The sequence below is a fragment of the Caenorhabditis briggsae genome, assembly GCF_000004555.2.
Source record: "Caenorhabditis briggsae complete genome, chrV, whole genome shotgun sequence".
Classification (NCBI taxonomy): Eukaryota; Metazoa; Nematoda; class Chromadorea; order Rhabditida; family Rhabditidae; genus Caenorhabditis; species Caenorhabditis briggsae.
The window spans coordinates 5795866-5811828 of NC_013488.2; the positions used below are offsets into that span (position 1 = coordinate 5795866).

General features: G+C 35.1%; 5 protein-coding genes across 5 annotated transcripts; 4 read left to right on the forward strand and 1 right to left on the reverse strand.

Annotated features, from left to right (window-relative positions):
• Window positions 1-288: 288 nt before the first annotated feature.
• On the forward strand, window positions 289-1361 carry CBG17907 (the record flags this gene model as incomplete). Its single annotated transcript, XM_002647671.1, has 4 exons — window positions 289-313; window positions 361-523; window positions 573-965; window positions 1271-1361. Coding segments are annotated over 4 exons (672 nt in total), but the record flags the coding sequence as incomplete, so codon positions are not given.
• Window positions 1362-2173: 812 nt separating this feature from the next.
• CBG17908 lies at window positions 2174-3910 on the forward strand (the record flags this gene model as incomplete). Its single annotated transcript, XM_045237085.1, has 5 exons — window positions 2174-2277; window positions 2507-2565; window positions 2739-3118; window positions 3167-3360; window positions 3535-3910. The coding sequence occupies 5 exons, from the start codon at window positions 2174-2176 to the stop codon at window positions 3908-3910; spliced, it is 1113 nt and encodes a 370-aa protein (XP_045096334.1).
• Window positions 3911-4404: 494 nt separating this feature from the next.
• CBG17909 lies at window positions 4405-6428 on the forward strand (the record flags this gene model as incomplete). The annotated part of the gene is made up of 5 exons (XM_002647673.1): window positions 4405-4436; window positions 5739-5867; window positions 5953-6025; window positions 6098-6190; window positions 6309-6428. 5 exons carry the CDS (start codon window positions 4405-4407, stop codon window positions 6426-6428), a joined length of 447 nt encoding a protein of 148 aa, XP_002647719.1.
• Window positions 6429-10021: 3593 nt separating this feature from the next.
• CBG17911 lies at window positions 10022-12914 on the forward strand (the record flags this gene model as incomplete). The annotated part of the gene is made up of 5 exons (XM_045237086.1): window positions 10022-10115; window positions 10160-10301; window positions 11594-12251; window positions 12298-12425; window positions 12776-12914. The coding sequence occupies 5 exons, from the start codon at window positions 10022-10024 to the stop codon at window positions 12912-12914; spliced, it is 1161 nt and encodes a 386-aa protein (XP_045096335.1).
• A 380-nt stretch (window positions 12915-13294) lies between these two features.
• CBG17912 lies at window positions 13295-15191 on the reverse strand (the record flags this gene model as incomplete). The annotated part of the gene is made up of 4 exons (XM_045237087.1): window positions 13295-13538; window positions 14166-14214; window positions 14307-14821; window positions 15109-15191. 4 exons carry the CDS (start codon window positions 15189-15191, stop codon window positions 13295-13297), a joined length of 891 nt encoding a protein of 296 aa, XP_045096336.1.
• Window positions 15192-15963: the final 772 nt, after the last annotated feature.

Here is a 15963-nt window from a genome sequence, read left to right on the forward strand (position 1 = left end):
TGAAGCTAGAAAAAAGTAGTTCACTACAAAAATGAAGCTCTAGTTTTTCTTAGTAAACATTGAAGTTTCCAGACAAATCTGAAGATTTTGAAGCTATCTAGACTGCTTCAATCAAACCTCGTCTTTTTTAGAATTCAGTGATTGAAAATCAAAATTCGCTATAGTCACGTATACACTTCTCAGGCAAAATATTGTGGGAAACGAAGAGAATGGTTGGGAAAACAAAAACTAAGTACATGGAAATAGCGAATTACAAATGTAACTGGATTCGAAAACTCTTGTAGGAAACTGGTAGAATCCGATCCGGAAACAGGTAAGAGATTCATAATATTTTGATAAACTTTAAATTAATTTTTCCAGTTCTATCCCGTGCTTTCTTGCTTGCCGTGAAAGTGATGGCTGGTAAAGAGGCAGCATCCAATCCAGAATTAGCTCAAAAAATGAAAAATTTGGACGACGATGCGGAAAAATACGGAAATCGAGAAAAACGGCACGCAAAAGCTGCGATTTTGTGGGGGCGAGGGTGAGTTTCCGGCGAAATTTCATTTCAACTTATCCCATGTTTTTCCTAGAAAACACAACGAAGCATCGGGTGTGTGGGATCGTCTTCTCGACGACTACCCAACCGATTGCTGTTCGGCTGTTCGTTTTGCTCAAGACGCCCATTTTTTCAACGGAACCCTTCGTACCAACCTGGCTACTTTAGACAAGATTCTGCCATTTTGGACTGCCGACATGCCTTGTTATAGCTTCCTATTCGGAATTCACGCATTCGCTTTAGAAGAGTCTGGAAAATACGTGGAGGGGGAGAAGGCTGGAAGAGAAGCGCTCAAATTGAATCGATTCGATTGTTGGGACGCGTTGGCTTATGTTATGGAAATCACGCGTTGGCTCATGGTATGGAAATGGGTGAAAGACACAAAGAAGGAAGAGATTTCATGTATAAAACGGAAGATGATTGGAAGGTGAGAAATGGGTCATCGATGGGGTCAAAGAAGTGGGTCATCGATTCAATGAAACCAATATGTTGTTGGATATGCATGACGCGTCTTCGTTGCTTTGGTGATTGAAATTAGAAGGTGTGAACGTTGGAAAGGAACGATGGGACAAGATTAACAGACTTGGAGAACATGCGGATACTCATTCGACAGTGTTCACTGATGTTCATATTGGATTAGCATTGTGTAGACAAGAGGATTGGGAAACGGAGAAGAAGTTGAGAGAGTCTTTGAACTCGGGGTGAGTGATGAAAAAAACTTCTAAATTTCAGATGCCCTAAAACCCGTATTAGAATGACCCGTTCTTCTATTCTACCAAGGCACCTTGAGAGGGCTCTTCCATTACAGGGGACCATCAACTAGGAGCCCTTCCTGCCATTTTCCCCGAAGTTTTTCATCGAAAATTTTGACAAATTTTTGTTCGAAATTCATAAAAATCAGTCAATTTCACCAAAATTTAGAAAAAAAGAAACCGAAAATTCAGACATTCAATATTCAAGAGTTTGAGAATCCAGATAATCCGAAAACTCAAAGTTCTCTCATTTTTTCAGCTTGCTTTCCGAAGACAACGCTGAAATTTCAAAAACGATTGGTGTTCCTCTTTACGACGGAATGCTCGATTTTGCACATGGCAAAGCCGTTCAGAGAATGTATCCACTTTGAAGTGACGTTATCAAAATTGGAGGATCCCATGCACAGAGAGACGTTTTTGCTCAAACATTAATTCAAGCTTGTATTTTGAGTAAAAATGAAGAAAACTGGGAATTGGATTGATTAGGGAAAGAGATATGATTAAAACGAATTCGAATTTGGGACAAAGAATGGCTGATAAGTATCGAATTGTTTATTCGATGTGATTTCTATCATTTTTATTCTGTGATTTAATAAATGTTCAAGAATTAAATTCAAGATCAAAAAGTCGAAAATCCCGCACAGCGATAAAAACACATCATTTCTTCCGTGCCAGCCAATTTTCTTTCACACCATTTATTATTCTATTTAGTCTTTCGGCTTTCATATGTCTGACTAAATTTCCCTTTTCTACAAGTATATACACAAATTGATCAATGAAACATAATTTTTTCTGAACTTTTTGTGTCAGGTGATTTTTTTGTAAAGAGCTAATTCATTTCTTCGGTTTAACGGATCTTTGAATTCTCTTTATTTTTGCTAGAATGGAAGTTATCCAAATTCAAATTTGCCAAGTTTGTGGTGCTCAAGGAGCTCATGGGAACCATTTTGGAGCGATTAGTTGCAGAGCGTGTGCTGCATTTTTTCGGTGAGTTTTAAAGAATTTTGAAAATCAAAAAATGAAGATATTCAAAAATTGAGAATTCTGAAATTCAATTAAGTTACTCAAATTTTTTAATAGTTTTTTATTTATATAAATATATTTCCAGAAGAACTGCTTTTTCCAAATGGAGCACGTCGAATTGTAGGAATGGATGTTGTACAAACTATAAGTGAGGACAAATTATCAATAGAGCAAACTTTGGTATTTTTTCCAGATATTTCTGCAAACCTTGCCGTTTGAAACGTTGTTTTAATGTTGGAATGGAAACTTCTAGTGAGTTTTGAGCTTATTAACTTTGAGCCAATTCATTTCGTTTTCTCTGAAAGAAACGAAAAAGTTTTCGATTGATAAAATATTTACCATAATACCTAAAATATTTTGTTAGTGGACAATTTTTTGATATCTATTACGGAAATTGAGATAAATCAACATTGCAACACTTTCAGATTTCCAATACAACCGGGACTCTCTATTTTCCCGAAATGTCCCAACTTCCCTTCCAAAATTTGTTGGACGTCCCGAAGTGGTATTATTCTGGGACGCCGAAAAACCAAACCAAAAATCTTATATAGATGTGAAATTTCTGGTGCAAAAAGCTTCTGAAATTTTTGGGCAGGATTTTAAGAATGTATATGTCAGAGACAGTTCCCTGAAGAGGTTATCCATGGGATTGAAGGAATCGGAGAAGAAGAATTTGGATGGGCTTGAGTCATTGAGCACGATCAATCAATCTGTTGTATCTGACACTTGGCAGTATTATTTTCTAACAGTTGCCACATGGTTGATGCATTTTGAAGAGTTTCAGAAGTTAGAAGATACGGTGAAGGTACGATTTCTTTTTTTATTCAGAAATTAAAACTAAATACTTTTCCAGCTAAAAATCCTCGAAACCATCTGGCACATATGGGCAACGCTAGACCGTCACTGTGCCACAGCATCCTATAGAAGAAGTCATCCATATGCACCAAAAACTCAAATAATCTCCAGACGAGGTGTTTTACTGGATCTCACAAAGGTACAATTCGATTCCACCTGGCTTAGTGATTATCCGTCGAGCGAGATTGCATAGTGAGTTTGTGTTCAGAAGAGCATGTTTGAGTTACTCATTGAAGAAGTCAAATTTTAAAACTTTTTCACACCCATATAATCGCGGGAGGCCGCGGGGGCCTCGGGTGGGAACCTCCCCCGGGGGGTAGCGGGTAGCCCGCATCTGCTCCCACCCAAATGAAAACTCTATTCCAGCTTTCTCCGACAAAACTCATCGGACCATTTTGACATAATTGGTGCTCTATTGGAACTTGAACCATCAGACATGGAAATAACATTTATGTTGGCCCAATTATCGTTCGAATACGCTGGAAAACGATGTCAAGGAGAAATTCTGAAATTGACAGAACAATTTCAAAAATCATTGGCTAACGATCTCCACAATTATTATGTGAAGGAGATGAACATGCCAAAGTATTCGAACCGATTGTCTAAAATGATGAAAATCAATAATTCGATACAGAAGAATCTGTGGGAGCATCGGCCGAGAATGGAGGTGGCGAAGATTTTTAATATCATTAAAATTGAATTTTCACATCCAGAAATGTTTAGAGATTCTGGTTTTAATTGAAGAAATGAATGTGAATTTTTTGTTTTGTTTTTTATCTTTTTTGTTATTTTTGTTATATATTTTGCATTTCTCAGTTTTTGAATACCTCGGTTTTTTTTTAACTTTAAAAATTCAAAATTTTGACTTTTAGGAATTTTTTCAGAAGTTCTCCAGAAAAATCAGAAAAATCAGAAAATACAGGAAGTTCGAAAATTCTTGGGTTCCAGGGTTTTCAGAAATTCCAGAAACTCAGAATTCTAAAAATTTAAAAACTCCCGAAAGTCGGAAATTCAAATTTTTGAATTTTTAAAAAATAATTTTTTCAGATTTCTGTTTTTCAGAATCCCAAAAAACCGAACATCAAAATTTCAAATTCTAAAAAAAATCTCGTGTTTCAGTTTGTTTCTTTCGTTTCTATTATTTGATTTGGTAATTTTTTTGTCATCTAGATCAAACAGAAAAAATTCGTCACCGCTTTTCAAAATTCTCGATAATAAACTTTTTTTCTTTCAGAAATGGCGACCTGGCAAGAACTTCACGACTTTCAGTAAATGCGAAATTAAATTTGAAATCCAGGTGACCTAGTTTTTAGAAATCTCATTAAAAAAATTTTCCCAGGTTTTCCCTCTCTTTGTGCTCCAAAAAAGAGTATGGTTTGAATTTCAAATGCCGAGTTTTTCTGGAAAACCTGGAATATCTAATTCCACATTCTGATGGGATAAATTTAAAAATCCGAGAAACTCCAGAAGCAAACTTCCGCCTTGTCAGTTCTTTGGAGACTTCCGAAATTTATCGAATTTTGAAAATTGCTCATCTTCAAACTAATGAGCTCAAAATCCAGAGTCCCTTGGCTCAGTTTGGTAAACTGACAAATCTGATAAACAATTTTGTGGAAATCGGTGGAAATTTCAAAATTCGCGCAAATCGACTTCACTTTTTCACTTTTTGATCACTTTTTGATAAAAATTTTCTTCAAATGATTCATAATGACATGAATTTTTCTGTGGAGCAATTCGAACGGTTGGGAGAAATTTGGAGAAGTGTGAAAATATTAAGTCTGGGAAACGCATTGGCAAAATCGGTGGATCCATTTTTGAATTTTGAATGTTTGGTGGTACTGTTTGAGAAATTGGATGTTGTGAATATTTGGAAAATGATACAGGTTAGTGATAGAAAATCGGGATTTTTTTTATTTTTCGAAATTTTTGGAATTTCAGAACTTTGAGAAACCGAAATCAGAGAATTCAAGAAATCGAGAATTCCCACTTCAAAAAAATCAAGAATTTAGGAAAACCGAAAATACAAAAATTAAAAATTTTAAAAATTTTTTAAAATTTCAAAATCTCATAATTTTTAGAATTTCAGAATCTCAGAAATTGAGAATCTTAAAAATGGAGAAGCTCGGAATTTGGAAATCCCAGAAATGGAGAATCTAAGAATTTGAAAATCTCAGATTTTCAGACTTTTAGAATTTCAGAGTCTAAGAATCTAAAAATCTGAAAATCAGAAAGTTTCGAAATTTCAGAATCCCCAGATTTCCATAATATCAGAGTTTCAGGATTTAAGAATTTCAGAATCTCAGAAATTGAGATTCTCAGAAATGGAGAATCTCAGAATTTCAGAATCTTACAATTTGAGAATCTCAGAATTTCAGTGTTTCAGAATTTTAGAGTCAGGATCTCAGAATTCCCGAGTTTCAAAATCTCTTTTCAGAATTTCAGAATCTCAATAGTTGAGAATCTTAGAAATGGAGAATCTCAGAATTTGGAAATCTCAGATTTTCAGAATTTCAGAGTCTAAGAATCTAAAAATCTGAAAATCTGAAAATCAGAAAGTTTCGAAATTTCAGAATCCCCAGATTTCCAGATTTCAGAGACTCAGGGTTTAAGAATTTCAGAATCTCAGAAATTGAGAATCTCAGAATTTCAGAATCTTACAATTTGAGAATCTCAGAATTTCAGAGTCTCAAAATTGTAGGGTCAGTATTTCAGAATTTCAGAATTTCAGAGTCTGAGAATCTGAAAATCTGAAGTTTCAGAAACACCAGATTTTCCGAATTTCAGAGCCTCAGAATTTAAGAATCTCAGAAGTTTAAAATCTCAGAGTTCCAACAAGATTCCACAGTTTTCCAGTCTTGTAATTTGTAAATCTAAAATACCTGAAAATTGAAAATACCTTACAATCTCCAAAAATCATACATTCTTCCAGAGATTCATATCCCGAGACCTTCCAATTGGTTCCTCATTTTATTTCCATTCCGAGCGCCATCCAAAACTTGTTGACGTATTCAAAATGCACAACGTGCGTCTAAAAAACCAGCCGATTATTCCAGAGCGAGCAGGAAAACAGAGCGAAAGTTCGAGAGAACATTTTTTCCTTGTCAACAACGTTTTTTTCTTTTTTCTCTTCTTTTTTTCAGCGATATTGGAGTGGTTGGGCGACAGACTCAACGATTCAAAATGGAAACGGATGGAAAATTTCTATCAATTCGAAATACGGAAATAGGAGAGGAGACGTTCTGGACGATTCTGAAACTTGATTTTTTTTGAAAATTTTCAAAAGCTGTAATTTTTATGAATTTCCCCGATCTCGAAAATTCAAAATCTTCAGAATTTTTTAAAAATTGATTTTTAAAAAATTCAAATTAATTTAATGAAGTTTTTTAAATGCAAGTTATCCGAGTGACAATTATACTTCACAGTCAGACTATTTTTAATTCAAAAATGATACATTTCGAAATTAAAGTGTCAGTGTCGAAAATTTGAAGTTAAAAAAGGTTGAACAATTAAGTTCAGAGACAAACAAGCTACGAACTGAAATAGAGCGTAAATTGCACTAGAAATGATGTATGAAACTTGAAAAAGTTTAAAAATAGCTTAATGTGAAATATGAAGTTTCGAAATTGCAGTTTGAATTAAAGTTTTTCTAGGAAGACCAAAAATTATTTTTTTTTTCAGTTTTCAATTTTTTTTTCGAACCTCGAAAATCCATTTTTCGAATTCAAAATTCGCTCCTAAAAATTGATGTTTACCGTTCTAACCTTTGATTGTACTCAAATATGGAAATTTCTAAAATTATGTAAAATTTTGTGTCACAATCTTTTTTTATAACATTATTTTTCTGAATCTGTTTGAAACAAAAAAAAACAGAATACTATTTGAAAAAATTTCAAAAATGTAATTTCACAATATGAGGAAAATCATACCTGCAACGGGCCGGGTCTTCAAAAATTTGATCAAGGCCCGGCCTGGCCCGGCACGGCCCGGAACGCCCGGAAGGCCCGGACAGCATCGAAATTTAGGAAAAATGGCTTGTTTTTTTTTTCGGAAAAACGTTGTGTTTAGCATCTAATTTCAAACTGTATTGTAAATATTGAATTTTCAATGGTTAAACAAATGTTTAAAAAATAATTTTTTGCTGATTTCCGGGGGTGGGATCGTACTGAAAATTGCATTTTTTTTAGCAAAATATTTTTTTTTCTCTCAAAAACTAGTTTGTTTTTGTAGAAAACATTTAAAAAATTTATCAAAAAAAAATTTTTTTTTGAGAAATTTTGCCCAAAAAAAATTCCTGTCCGGGCCTCCAACGGATGTGGCAAATATGAGGAAAATGAACAATGTTTTGGCCATTCCCTAGTCAAATTTACATTTTTTAATTTGCAAAATTTTTTTGAAAAAATCGGTTGCACTTAACTTTGAGCCAGTTTTTCTCATTTTAGGCGAATTGGGTCAACCCTGACAGTTGATTTCAGATTTCAAAGCATTGTCGAAGTTTCAGAGAAAAATCAATATTTCTCTAATGTTCATATCTCTGTCTCGCTTAATTTTCAACATAAAACCCTTTTAGTTCATTGTTCACTTTCCAATAAAGTCTTGTTTGCACTTTCAAATCATTCTCCTAATAGAACCCGGAAGTCTAGCGGCGCCGAAATTTTTTGTGAAAGCGAGAAGCGAATTGCCGTGTCATTTTCGAACATCTTTATTTTCGGGTTTGCGACTTTTTTTCTGATTTTAAAAGATTCTGAAATTTCGAAAATTTTCAAAAAGTCGGTCTCAGAAAATTCAGAAACCAAGACAAATTTGGGCCGGGCTTGGGGACCTTCTGACACTAGTATTTCGAATTTAAAAAAAGTTTCACCAACTTAAAAAAGGGGGGGGGGGGGCAGGAAATTTTTCGAAGTTTTTTTTTTCGTCGGGACTGTGAGCAGCAAACCGGTGTTCGCACAGCGCGTGGCTGTCGTGCGGCTTGAATTCGAAATCGGTCAGCGTGAACCACGGTAGTCCTACGAATTCCACTCCGTGAAGAACTTTTAAATTCTAGGATTTGATTCCTAAACCTCACATTATAACCTGTTTTCCTCTTCTACTCTCGCCCATCATAGCGATCATCTTTTGCCTGGGGGGCGCCATTTGCCATTTTCTCCTTTCCTTGTGATTTAGAGAACAATACAAACAAATTTTTTGATCTAACCCCTCCCTCTGGACCAGGAACAATAAATGATATCTAGCCGATCATTAATCAAGATATTATCAATATGGATGTCCCCCTCTAGACCCGGAAGTATTCCAACATTGCTGAGACTAGTAATGACACATTCCTTCTGACGGGGTGGCCCGTTCTCAGTCTCTCACTCTCTTCTCGTTTTCGTCTCTAAGTCTCTAACTCTCTCATCTCTGATCGTCTCGTCGCTTCGCGCCCGTTATTCTACTTCCGTGTCTCCTCAACCACATTTTTCCCTTTCCTCCTTTGAGCGTGTGTCCGTCGGGTGCTGGTGAGCGGGGACGCGGGATGTCGCATGTGCTTCCTCCTCGCTTATATAGTATGTTTTTTGTGCCTTCTTCCTTTATTTTTCATCCACGTCTTCTTCTTCTTCTTCAAGGCTTCCTCATTACTTATAGATATGACTTGGGGCGGTTCTGATTAGCCTTGGTCCGGTTATCTAGCCTATTTATTTCTTGTCCCGTTTTGCTTGCCGGTAAAAATGATTAGTTTGGGATAGATTCCGTTTCACTCTTGGGTTTCAAGTTATGGGATTCTGAATCTACAAAAAATCTAAATGACGCCGGATTCCAGAATTTTTTTTTAATTTTCATATTCCAAAACCAGTAGGTTTTGAGCTTCTGCATTTCCTAGGTTCCAAAAAAGTTTTCTAGAAGTTTTCTAAGAGACGTTTTCTATAATTTTTAATTTTTTGCTGATAAGAAAAATGAAGATTAAATTCACAACACTAACATTCCCAACTTTGAGCGAATTTTCGTTTTTGTGAATTATTTGAAAAATTGACAAACTGATAAAATATGCTAAAACTGTAATTGATTTGGTGAGAAAAGGAGAGCAACTTTTTCAGTCAGCTGTTTTTTTTTCTTTTGTAGTCCGGTCCCCAGTTGATTCGTTGAGCCTATCCTTGAGCATAAGATTGAGGTCCTTAAGCCTAAGTCTAAGGTCTTTGAGCATAATCTTGAGATCCTTAAGCATACGCCTAAGGTTTTTATGTTGAATCCTAAGGTCCATGAGCCTAAGCCTAAGATCCTTGCGGGTAAACTTAAAGTCCTTCAGCCTAAAGCCGTCTGAGCTATGCGGTTGCGAGGAATTGAGCTCAATTTTCTCGGCTCCTGTAAAAGAAAGAAAAAAGTTTTCAACTGATGAATTACTTATCATAATTTTTCAGTTGACACATTTTTGATATCTTGCCTAGGAATTGAGATAATTGAGCTCTAACTTGTGGGGCCTGTCTAGTACAGATTTTACGGTATTTATCATAGTGCTATTTTTACAACAACAAAAATGAGAAGATTCTTCCAGACACCCCCTTTTTTAATCATCCAGTACGTTTTTCAAGCTGCGTTGCTTCATTTTTTCCCTGCTAATCTCTTTTTTCCCATCATCATCTTCTTCTTCCTGGTTCCTAGAATTCCGGATTGTAGCCTAAGACCATCAAAACAGCCTGAAAAATTTCTTCCTCTTGTTTTCCCATCCCCTACTTTCGAAATCACCTTCGTCACTTTGTAAGAACTCCCTTATTATTCTCACCTGCCCCCCCCCCCCTCTTGAGATTTCCTTCCCTTCCTCATTTTATTTTTTTTTATATTTCCGAAAAACAATATAATCTATAGTCAAGAACTTTTCAGCCAGATGGAATCCTTTCTCGTTTCCGGGAGCACCGATTATGTGAGCTCCGACCATGATGAATCAGTTTTCTCATTGTCCAGTGGGAGCTCTTCAAATGGTAAGGCATAGAAAATTCTGGAGAAGCTGAATTGGAAATTCCAGAATCCACATTTACCACGTCTTCAACAATATCCACGTCATCTATAGAATCCTCACCTTGCCATCTGAAAAAGTTCAAATTCTGGACGAAACTTCCGCCAGCATTCCAGCAGAATGTTGTCAAGCAATTGGACTACAAATCCAGGTTAGCAAAGAAAAATCAAAAACCAAAAATTTGAAAATTTTCACTTCCTCTTTTTTTTGACAAGTGGATTATTTTTGGGCAACAAGGAAGTGGAAAAATTGCAACGCACAGGTGTACTTTGTTCCCCTGTGCATTAGGATTTTCAGATTTTTTGAGGGTGACACATTCACTAGTTTTTTAAAAACAGATTGATTTTTGTTTTGAGATAAAGAGAGCCTCGAGGCTGTTGAGAAATCTTTTGATTCTAGAAGTTTCTGGAAAAATTAAAGTCGCTGAGAATTTTACTTTTCTTCTCTAGAAATCTTTGACTTTCAGATTCTGAAATTCTGAAATTCTGAATTTTTGAGAGCATCTATTTCCCAATTTTTCCATTGAGAAATTCAAAATTTTCCAAAAAAAATTAGAAATTTCAAAGTTTCACTTTTTAGAACCCAAAAAAATCTCAAAATCTGATAATCTGAAAATTTGAAAATCTAATAATGTCAGGATCTTAGCATCTGAAAAGCTAAGATTCTCAGAATTTCAGAATCTCAGAATCTCAGAATCTCAGAATCTCAGAATCTCAGAATCTCAGAATCTCAGAATCTCAGAATCTCAGAATCTCAAAATCTGAAATTCTTAGAATCTCAGAATCTCAGAGACTAAAAATCTCAGATTCTTAGAATCTCAGAATCTCAGAAACTAAAAATCTCAGATTCTCTGAATTTCAGGATCTCAAAAACTCCGAATTTGAGAATCTCGGAATCTCAGAATCTCAGAATCTCAGAATCTCAGAATCTCAGAATCTCAGAATCTCAGAATCTCAGAATCTCAGAATCTCAAAATCTGAAATTCTTAGAATCTCAGAATCTCAGAGACTAAAAATCTCAGATTCTTAGAATCTCAGAATCTCAGAAACTAAAAATCTCAGATTCTCTGAATTTCAGGATCTCATAAACTCCGAATTTGAGAATCTCGGAATCTCAGAATCTCAGAATCTCAGAATCTCAGAATTTCAAAATTTCAGAATCTCAGAATCTCAGAATCTCAGAATCTCAGAATCTCAGAATCTCAGAATCTCAGAATCTCAAAATCTGAGATTCTTAGAATCTCAGAGAATTCTTAGAATCTCAGAATCTCAGAATCTTAAAATCTCAGATTCTTAGAATCTCAGAATTTGAGAATCTCAGAATCTCAGATTCTCCAAATTTCAGGATCTCCGAAAATCCGAATTTGAGAATCTCGGAATCTCAGAATCTAAGAACCTCAAAATGTTGAACTTTATTCATTTTCTAATTCTTTATTTTTTATAGGTGCTGTATGCGTAAAAGCTCCTCTCTCAACCGGGATCTCATTGATTCCACCCCACTGATTATGTCTTACATCACGATGAAAACCGATCGGATCTACAATCCTCAAACCAAACAACTCGACGAGCAGGTCGTCTTCTCCGTATTCACCGACAAATGGAAATGTGTCAATTTGCATGGCGTCGACGATTTTTTGGCACTTTTCAAGAATAAGCGATCAGTGGCACAGAGCTTTTGGTTCGACTGCTTCGATGAAAACAAGCCATGTGTTCCGAAGTTCCTTCAGGATTTGGAGGCCGAGATGGAGAAGCGAGGATCGGTTTGCAAGATTCGCGCGCGAAAAATTCAATGGAACAACAATTTCAAACTATTGCAACCGAAAGGAAAAGTTCAGAAGCCATCCACTAGCGATGCTGGTGACCACTTCTTGAAGATTCTCAACCTGTTCGATTCGAAATACCTAAGATCTTTGGATTTGGTCAAATCAAATTTCACTTCCGGAACTATCAACATGTTGGCAAAGTCGGAACACTGGTGGTTGCTCAAGGAAATCAATTTGGAGCTTCAACAGAAAACAGTGATGGATTTTTTCTTGACAGCCGAAAAGCTACAATATGCCAGCTCAAGTTTCACTGGCCCAGAAATCTGGAAAGTTGTTCAGGTAAACGGTTTAATTGATTTTTCAACTCTAATTGATCAGTTTTCAGAGCTACCAATCTCGCAACTTGCCACGTGGCTCTCATTTCCAGCTCACCGTGAATAAGCCATGGGATGTGGAGGAGGTGTTGAAATGCTTCCAAGTTCCATTGAGAGATGAGCCAATTGGTGGAAAAAGGTGAGCAACTATTCTTTAGCGAAGTTGACCGGTTAAGCCTAAGCCAAATGTCCTCACTTAAGTCGAAGGCCCTTATCTCTAAGCCTGAGGACTTGAAGCCTAATATTAAGGCTCTCAAGCCTAATCCTAAGGTCCTTAAGCCTAAGCCAATGATCCTTAACCTCAAAGCCCAAATGACCCAGGCTACGCCTGAGCCTCATCTCTAAACTTAAGATCCTTTACCCAAAGCCTAAGGTCCTTAAGCCTAAGCCTAAGAAAGCTCAACTTGCATGCTCTCACTTGTTAGGGTCTATAATTGACATTTTAAGCTTGAGCCTAATCTCTCTAATCTAAATTTCAACCTATTCCAGATCTCCTTTCATCAAACACACTCAACGTTGGAAGACTCGAAATGCCGATCTAATTCTGGTAGTTCAATTGAATTCAGAAGTCGCCAAAGGCGTCATTTGTCGTGTTGATCATATCGAGGAAGACTTTGGAAAGGAATAATTTATTTCTGATCTCACACACTTTTTTTACTTGCGCGTTTTTTTGTTCTCTACAGGGTTTTCCAAGATTTTGTGACTATTTTTCAAAAATAAATGAGTAATTCTGGTTTTTTGATTTCCGGTGTTGTTGACAGCAGTTACCTTGAACATTGGTGTTTAATTTTACTTCCGGGAGAAATTGAGAATTTGCATTTTTGGTTTGTTGTTGACTACTTCTCTGGAGAATCGTCGTTAGAAAGGAGGAAGTGGAAATTTTGATAGGGAAAGTTGACTCATACTTTGGAACTTTGGAATGTTTTTACTTACAAAAAGAGAAAATGAGTATATACATTTTGAAGTTATAAATTTATATTTATAAAAAAGAATGAAACTACAAATGTGCTATAGGTAGTTCGCTAAATTGACAATATTAAAGTTTCCTCTTCGAATTCTGTGATTCACAATTTCATGATTCTTCGGAATCCAGGATCCATATTTTCCGAATTCGTCGTCTGTATAATTTTCCGTACAGACGTATCCTTCAATATCGTATCCATTGAATCCGGATCTTCTCATTCTTAAGACGAAAATTCGATTTTTAGTGTTGACCGGGAAAATATAACTGCAAGAGTGCTCGGTGGAAAATCTGGAAGCAAATAATTGAAGGGTTTGAACTCCGAAACTTTCAATTCCCAAAAAAGGAGTTCAGAACATTCCAATTTGTCTGAACATTTCAGAGTATACTAAACAAAATTAGGGCTTCATTTTCATAGTTCACAACTTTCTTATACAAATTTCATAAGGTGAAAAAAATTCTATTCAAAAAACTATTCAAACTTTTAAGAACTCGAACTTTTAGAATTCTCAGGTTTTGGAAATTTTTAGAAGTTACCAGGAAACTTCATAACTTCCATTTATAGTCATTAGGGTCTTGAAAACTTGAACTTGAAAATCAGCACTTCGATCTGAAAAATTTCTCAAAGCTCAAAATGATCAATTTTTTTCAAATTAGACTTTTAAGATTTTCCCTAAGCAAGGCCCAATATTAGCACCGAATTGCTTTGGGACTTATCTCGCAAGGTTGACTTTGTGAAAAAAAATTGTGAAAAAATGAAGATCTGGTTCTGTTTAGTATACTCTGAAATTTTCAGACAAATCGAAAGATCTTGAAACATTTTTTCAGGACTTCAAAGTCAAAGATGCTCGATTTGCCTCGGTCTGGTACAAAATTGTCCGGCAAAATATTAAAGAGAAATTAGAATGAAAAACTCACTGCCACTGCTCATTTCGAACCTTTTCAGGTTTTTCCTTGAACTCCGCAACTATATCGTTTTGAGAAATTCCATTCAAATAATTAATCCTAAATCCAAATCCAGATTCCAAATTTTCTCGAATAATTATCGATTTTATCAACTCCAAATTCCAACAGGCTCCAAATTTATGACTTGTGCTCTGAAGTGATTCCTGCCGAGCACGTGGTCCATTGGAATATCTTGCCGTCCATAGCAGAAAATTTGAAGAGAATTTTTCCAGGCGTCAGTTCTCGCTAATTGGTCAATTAAGTCTTCTGACAGATTTCTTCGAAAGGAAATGGATTTTATCGACTTCAAATCAATTTTTTGAAATAATCGAACAAAATTTTGTTGAGACATTCCAAAAGTTTTGAAATAAACTTCTCGGGTTTTCAACGTATTTTCAGATTCCAGGGAAAGTTTTGCCAGTTGTTTGGAATCGAGAATCAGAGATTTAACTTTGGAATACTTGTTTTTGAAGATTTCCAAAAAATGAGCAATCACATTTTCTTGCATTTCCAGATTATTATTTATACGGAGCACTAGAGGATTTTCATAAAGTTCAACTTGTTTTAGAAATACTGGAGAGTTGTCGATCAGATTTTTGTCGGATTTGGAGCAAACTCGGAGACGAAATCTAGAAAGTTCTTGACTTAACAAATCCCGATTTTTATAATATAATAATCAATTTTTCAGAATCTCAAAACTTCAATCTCAGAATCAGGGAATTTCACAATTTCAGATTTTTAATCCGGATTCAGAATCCAGATTTCTAGAATCAGAATCTCAGAATTTCAGAATCTCAGAATTTCAAAATCAGAGTATTTCAGAATTTCAAAATCATAAAATTTCGAAATTTCAGAACTGCGAGAATTTTCAGAATTTCACATCAAAAATCAAAAAAAAAAATTATAGGATATTTACCTCGATTTGTACTCCAAATATTTCAAAACAACCTCTTTGATTTCAAACGGGATTCCTTGCCAAGTAGGTTCCAATTTTCCCATTTTGTCTGAAAAATTGAAATTGGGTTATTCCAGAGAGTTTTGAAAAATATAAACCTAGTTTGACATTAATAGAAAATCTATTTCAAAAATTTCGATTTTTTGGAACATTTAAAAAATGTTCTCAAACTTGAATATCTTTAAAATGTGATTTCAAAAACTTAAAAAATTCCTCTGAAACGAAAAAAAATTTGAAATTGGATTTTTTTCATAAATGAACCCAAAAAACGAGCTTAGAAACAGAAAATAAATGAGAAAAGAACATTTTTCATTATGTCGAAATCGCCGATTCTGGTTTTTCGTTCCGATATGTTCAAAATGTTACGAAATTTAGAAAAAGAGTGTCTAGAGAAACAGAGATTTCGCAATCTTAATTATTAGAAACTTTCAGTTTCATTTTTCCAAAAGTTGGAATCGAAAAAAAAATTAATTGTATGAAAAGTGGATTATTAGGCTTTGAAAATAAATGTTTTCAACTACGAATCTGAGAATCTGAAAATTTCAAAGCATACAATTTGGACCCAAATTTTGGTCGACAAATCTAAAACCCCCTGATTTTTGATGCTAACCCTCATCACAATTAAAAAAACATTATGGTATACAATTTTTTGTATTTTTCGTGCCTTTTACGACCTGTTTTCTGTTGTTTTATGACTTATGCATTTTTATATTTGTTTGTTGTTTTAAGCCAATATAAACAAAAAACGATAGGAAATGGAAATAATTTTTCTGTAAAAACCTATTTTTGTCAATGCTCTGTTTTTGCATGTCATTG